The sequence below is a fragment of the Arachis ipaensis genome, chromosome B03 (assembly GCF_000816755.2).
Source record: "Arachis ipaensis cultivar K30076 chromosome B03, Araip1.1, whole genome shotgun sequence".
In the NCBI taxonomy this organism is placed as follows: domain Eukaryota; kingdom Viridiplantae; phylum Streptophyta; class Magnoliopsida; order Fabales; family Fabaceae; genus Arachis; species Arachis ipaensis.
The window spans coordinates 119,408,398-119,415,397 of NC_029787.2; the positions used below are offsets into that span (position 1 = coordinate 119,408,398).

The window sequence follows — 7,000 nt, forward strand, 5'->3', positions numbered from 1 at the left end:
TCGGATTGAATTTTAGATTTACTTTTCATAATCGATCCAATCCAATCTAAACCACACAATGTACTATAATATTATTATTTTATTATATATTTACAATTTATACCTATAACATGTTCAATTTGTTATATATTTTTATATTATTCATGTATTATTATTGTACCTTCCCGATATCCTCGGCCAAATCTTCCAATATCTTCGTCCAACAAACTATACAATCAAGAATAAGTCCACCAAGTCAAATGATGCCGATATCCTTGCGTAACAGAATTCGGAAGCCCAATCCAAATAACAAACAACACCGAGCATTACTCGAATATTAACCTATTTAAACAGACGAGCATAACTCGTCAAGTCAAGGAAAAAGAGGAAAAGACGAGTAATCTACTGTTCACAAGAAATATCGAGCAATCATCATCTTCCATTTTTTTCTTAGTTTTATTTTTCTTAACGTTATTTTCTTCCGAGTTTCTTATTCTCATAACTGACTTGAGCGTCGGAGTCCTTTTTTCAGGGTCCACGCCGAAGTCAACAGTTCGCAGGAGAACACTTCCGAGTTCCCTCTCTGCTTCGACGCCAAGTACACTTCGGAAGCTCACTCAGGACGGAACAATTGGCGCCCACCGTGGGGCCCAATTTTTTCATCTTCAAGTGTAACCCCATACACCTTGTGCTCTTTTTTGCCTTTTCAGGAACTGAAGCATGACGGATCAATCGGGCACCCATCAACATGCCGGTCCCGACCTCGTAGCAGCAAACGCAGCACTGCTTACAGAAAACCAACGGATGGCCGAGCTATTAGCCACCTTGCAGAATAAAGGTGAAAGAAAAAATGTTAACAAGGAGGTGAACGCTGACCAACCAGACGAACACCAATCAAAATCCAATGCCAAGACGGAGGAGAGAGCCCCGAAAACAGGGAGGCGGCGAGCTAACCCCTTTTCTGAGGAAATTATGAGCTTTAAGATGCCTCAAAACTTCACACTTCCCATGACGCTGGTACCTTATAAAGGAATCGGAGATCCTAAGATTCATGTTACTAAATTTGAATCCATGATGTTCCTCAATAGTGACTCTGACCCCATATTATGCCGATATTTTCCTACTTTTTTAGATGGTGCCGCGCTGTTGTGGTTTTCCAATTTGCCTGCAGGTTCAATAACGAATTTCGACAATTTCTCCAAGCTATATATTAATCAGTTCCCGGCCTCCAAGATTTACGTACGAGACTCAGACTACCTCAGTACTATCAAGCAGGGACTGCACGAGAGCCTAAAGGATTATTTGACCCGCTTTACAACGACAGCTATGGAGATTCCCGACCTTAATCCCGAAGTCCAACTACATGCCATAAAAAGCGGCTTGCGCCCAAGAAAATTCCAAGAAGCCATAGCAGTAGCAAAGCCAAAGACATTAGAAGAGTTTCGAGAAAAAGCAACTGGGCAAATCGAAATAGAAGAATTGCAAGAAAACTGGAGGAGTGAAAGGCAGCCGAACAAACGGGACGAGGATAAGTCAGCCGCCAAAGATACTAAGAAGCCTTTCAGGCTAACGCCAAAATACGATTCGTACACAAGATTCAACGCCAGGAGAGAAGACATCATTAAGAAGATACTACATAACAAACTAATAAAGCCACCAAGCAGAGCCGGCTTGTACCAAGACCAGCATTATGTGGATAAATCCAAACGTTGTGCCTTTCATCAGAAGTTCGGCTACACCACTGATAAATGTGTGGTCGCAAAAGACCTCTTAGAAAGGCTAGCAAGACAAGGGCACTTGGACAAATACATCAGCAACAAAACAAGGGCAACCTCCGACGACCCTAGTGACCGACACCAAGAGCGAGCTTTACACACCTCGGACAAAGCCAAAACCCAACCCCCACCGACCAGGGGAATCATCAATTGCATCTCTGGAGGATTCGCGAGCAGAGGCGAAACAAGCTCGGCACGAAAGCGACGTTACAGGGATATGTTGACACTCCAGCGGACGGCCGATGTATTGACCAGCAAACCGAGAATACCTAACATATCTTTCAAACAATCAGACTGTCAAACCAACTCAGATAATTTGGACGACCCTGTCATAATCTCTATTCAAACAGGGGACCTCCTAGTAAAGAAAGCCCTCCTCGACCCTGGCAGCAGTGCTGACGTCCTGTTCTATTCAACTTTCAAAAGGATGAAACTCAGTGAATGAACTCTGCTGCCATCTTCAGGGGAGCTAATTGGATTTTCAGGAGAGCGTATGTCAATCCTCGGCAGCATCTGGCTGAAAAAGACCTTAGGAGAACATCCCATGAGCAAAACCAAGGATGTGCAGTTCCTCATGGTTGATTGCATTAGCCCATATAATATTATTTTGGGCAGACCTTTCCTAAATTCTTTCGGTGCCATTGTTTCCACACTCCATTTGTGTGTCAAATTTCAGGTACAAGAGGACCAAATAGCCACCATACATTCCGACCACATTGAAGCTCGCAGGTGTTACAATGAAAGCTTGAAAATCAGAACAGACAACCGACAAGGAGCCGGGCTGACTCAAGAAACATATAACGTTGCTAACATATCGGGAACGACCGAGCTTGATCCGAGATGAGACCTTCATGACAAGCCAACACCAATCGACGAACTTGAAAAGGTACAATTAGATAACAACGTTAACCACTACACTCACATCAGTTCTTCTCTCCTTCCAGGAACAAAACAGAAGATAACAAGTCTACTTCGGCAAAACGCCGATCTTTTTGCCTGGATACCGGCAGACATGCCTGGCATTGATCCGAACCTCATCTGCCACAAATTACAAATTGACCCAAGAGCTCGACCTGTTTCTCAAAAGAAACGCAACATGGGAGACGAAAAGCGTGCAGCGTGTCTGGAGGAAACCCAGAAGCTCCTCCGAGCAGGATTCATAGAAGAACTCCGATTCACAACATGGCTATCAAACGTGGTTATGGTAAGAAAAGCCTCAGGTAAGTGGCGAATGTGCGTAGATTTCACTAATTTGAATAAAGAATGCCCCAAGGATGCTTATCCACTCCCATGCATAGACAAACTGGTAGATAATGCATTAGGATATAACGTTTTAAGCTTTTTAGACGCATATTCTGGTTACAATCAGATATTAATGCATCCAAAAGATAAGGATAAGACAGCTTTCATAACTGAACTGGAAAATTACTATTATACTGTTATGCCTTTTGGACTTAAGAATGCAGGGGCTACCTACCAACGCCTCATGGACAAGGTTTTCAACAAACAAATAGGGAGAAATTTGGAAGTATACGTCGACGACATGGTCGTCAAAACTCAACAAGAACACACCCATGATGCCGACCTACAGGAAGTGTTCGGCCAGTTAAGGAAACATAACATGCGACTTAACCCGAAGAAGTGTGCCTTCGGGGTTAAAGGAGGAAAGTTCCTGGGCTTCATGTTGACATCAAGAGGCATCGAAGCCAATCCCAAAAAATGTGAAGCAATCATTAACATGAGAAGTCCCCGAACAATAAAGGAAGTCCAGAGACTAAATGGAAGGCTAGCCGCACTCTCTCGATTTCTACCAGGTGTATCAACACACTCTCAGCATTTTTTCAAAATACTAAAAAGGCAAACAAAGTTCAACCGGAACACGGAGTGTGAAGCAGCTTTCCAGAAGTTGAAATCCATAATCTCGTCACCTTCGATCTCACAGAAGCCGAACTTAGAAAAACCACTATTACTCTACTTATCGGTATCCTCAAAGGCTATCAGTTCGTTACTCGTCACGAAGATACAAGATAAGCAGGAGCCAGTCTACTTCATCAGTAAAACATTACAAAATGTCGAACTCAGATATCCACCAATGGAGAAGCTAGCATATGCACTAATACTTACGGCAAGAAGATTAAGGCACTACTTCCAAAGCAGTAAAGTCATCGTTAAAACAAATCAGCCTCTGCGACAGATCCTCACTCGACCCGAGGTCTCAGGAAGACTCACCAAATGGTCAATAGAATTATCCGAATTTGACATAACATACGAGCCGAGGACGACAATAAGGGCGCAATTCTTAGCATACTTTCTCGCCGAATTAACAGACCAAGCAGATCATGAACACACTTGGGAGCTCTATGTAGATGGAGCTTCAAACTCAGAAGGATCGGGAGCAGGTGTATACCTAACAGACAAATCCGACCTCCAAGCGGAACAGTCAATCAAATTCTCATTCCAAACAAGCAACAATCAAGCCGAGTATGAAGCTTTACTCGTCGGACTTCGACTTGCACAATCTTTAAACATAACACACCTACAGGTATACTGTAACTCACAATTGGTGGTACAACATGTAACAGAGAATTTTTAGGTAAAGGATCAATTGTTAGAAAAATATCACGCACTGGTAAGAGAACTTATACCTCAATTTACTTCAATACAAATCACACATATAGCTCGGGAACAAAACACCCGAGCAGATGTTTTATCAAAACTAGCAACAACTAGGAAATGTATGCATGATTCTGTTATATCTCAGCTAACCCTCGCTGAACCGAGCTTTAGCAAAAGAATATTCTCTATATCACAGGAACAAGACTGGAGGGCAACATACAAACAATACCTACAAACTGGAACCATACCAACAACAATTGCAGACCAAAGAGCATTCAAAAGGCGAGCATCATCCTTCACACTGATAGGAACAGAACTATACAAACGAGGTTTCTCCCAACCACTACTAAGATGTCTAAACACATATGAAGCTAAGATCACCATGGACGAGGCCCATGAAGGAGTATGCGGTAACCACATTTGAGGAATAAGCCTGGCATCTAAGGTTGCCAGAGCAGGTTATTATTGGCCAACAATGAAGAGCGATTGTATCGAAAAGGTAAGGAGATGCGACAGCTACCAAAAGCACGCACCACTAATACATAACCCGGCCGAGAACCTACATACCTCGGAGGTAAGCTGGCCATTTTAGAAATGGGGGCTTAATATTCTCGGCCCCTTCCCCAAAGCTCCCGGGCAGGTAAAGTATTTACTTGTAACAATCGATTATTTTTCGAAATGGATAGAAGCAACGCCTTTAGCAAAAATAGGGGCTGAAAAGGTCTGAGCTTTTCTCTGGAAAAACATTATTTGTCATTTTGGTATACCACATGCTATTATAACTGACAATGGTCGGCAGTTTACCGATCAAAACCTGGCAGAATTTTTGCAGGGTTTCAAAATTAAGCATCACTTTTCATCAGTAGAACACCCGCAAACAAACGGACTCGTCGAGGCAGCTAACAAAGTAATTCTCATCGCACTTAAGAAAAAACTCGGCGAAGCCAAAGGAGAATGGGCGGAGTTAATCCCAGAAATACTGTAGAGTTACAATACAACAAAACAAACAACCACCAAGGAGACCCCTTATCGACTTGTCTATGGCGCCGACGCAATGATCCCAGTCGAGATCGCCCTAACATCAGGAAGAACAGCACAAACATCGGCACCAAACAATGACAACGTCAGACAAGCGGAATTGGATACAATAGAGGAAGACAGATACAAAGCTGAGATAAGGCACAAAGCAATACAAAGCATAATAAAAAGAAAATACAACAAGATGGTCAAACCCAAGTCCTTCGCCGAAGAAGACCTCGTCTTAAGACGAACGGAAGAAGCACGGAAACCACAAACACATGGAAAGCTCGCAGCAACATGGGAAGGTCCCTACCGAATAATACAAATACTCGGCAATGGAGCATATAAACTTCAAACATTACAAGGAAATGACATCCCTGGAATATGGAATGTATCATCTCTTAGATCTTACTTATCATAAGAAGATATGGCCATGGGGAGACACTCTTTTTCCTACTCACAAGGTTTTTTCCAAAAAACAGGGTTTTTCTTGGAGAGGTTTTAATGAGGTCCCCCACCCCATATCAGTCATATACTTAACAAAAACAATCAACTACACACTTTTCTAATCAGAACATCTATTTATAAATACCAACTATCCCAATATGTCAAATATTCAGTTAATGTGCGCACCTTCAAAATCAAAGTATCAAACACCCTATACGGGTACAAAACACCTAGGCCCAATTAAACAAACATAAATTACAAAAGCAGTCCTCTAATATGCTCCTTTCTCAACTGATTCACTTTCACCCTGATTCTCAGGCAGGGTACCATCATCCATAAGGCGACCACCGCTTACAATCTTCGTAACATCAAGTAAACTCACATCAGCATCCGGAGCAACGACACCAACCTGAGCCACAGCTCGGTCAAAGCCAAGAGTAAAGGCAGTCAAAACCTCCTCCTCAAGCTCGGCAACCCTTGCCTTCAACCCCACCAACTCAGTAACATTTGCCTCCCTATCCCCCTCAAGCCTCAGCAAGGCCTGAATAGACAAAAGCTCGGAGGAGGACATAGCAAACATAAGAAACCCAATCAGATAATCTTCACTCTTAACCCTATCCTCGCATTCTAAAACTTGCCGAGGATCAGCAGACCAGAATAACGGAAACCTCTCTTCCATCATAGCGTCAAGATAAAACGGGTAACACTCCTCACAAATCTGAACCTTCATAAAGAACTCCTTGAAATCCTTAAAAGAAGACTTGTACAGGCTGAAGATAGCTCGTCCAAGATGACTACTCAAGTTCACCCAGCCACCCTTCCAAACACCTTTCGCTTGAAATAACGAAAAGAAAACCCCAAGGGAAGGATAACAACCAAGATACTCCATAAGACACTCAAAGGCACGAACAAAAGCCCACGAATTAGGGTGAAGCTGCGTGGGAGCACAATTCAACAGAGACAACACACCACACTGAAAATCAGTAAAAGGAAAGCGAACACCCAAATACATTCAACATGCACGTATACACATAGAAGTAAGCCCAGTCATCCCTCTTCTCACATACTCTATCACTCTTCTCGCAAGGTAAGAACCTAACCCTCAAACTGTCTCCACCCCTGACCCACCTCGCACTATTCAATTGCGACAACATATTAGAACT

General features: G+C 42.8%; 1 protein-coding gene across 1 annotated transcript; it reads left to right on the forward strand.

Moving 5' to 3' along the window:
- On the forward strand, window positions 700-2,199 carry LOC107633626. Its single transcript, XM_016337231.1, has one exon. It carries the CDS (start codon window positions 700-702, stop codon window positions 2,197-2,199), a length of 1,500 nt encoding a protein of 499 aa, XP_016192717.1.

Coding starts and splice junctions, on each gene's coding strand:
- LOC107633626 (XM_016337231.1), top strand. CDS start 700: ATGACGGATCAATCGGGCACCCATCAACATGCCGGTCCCGACCTCGTA.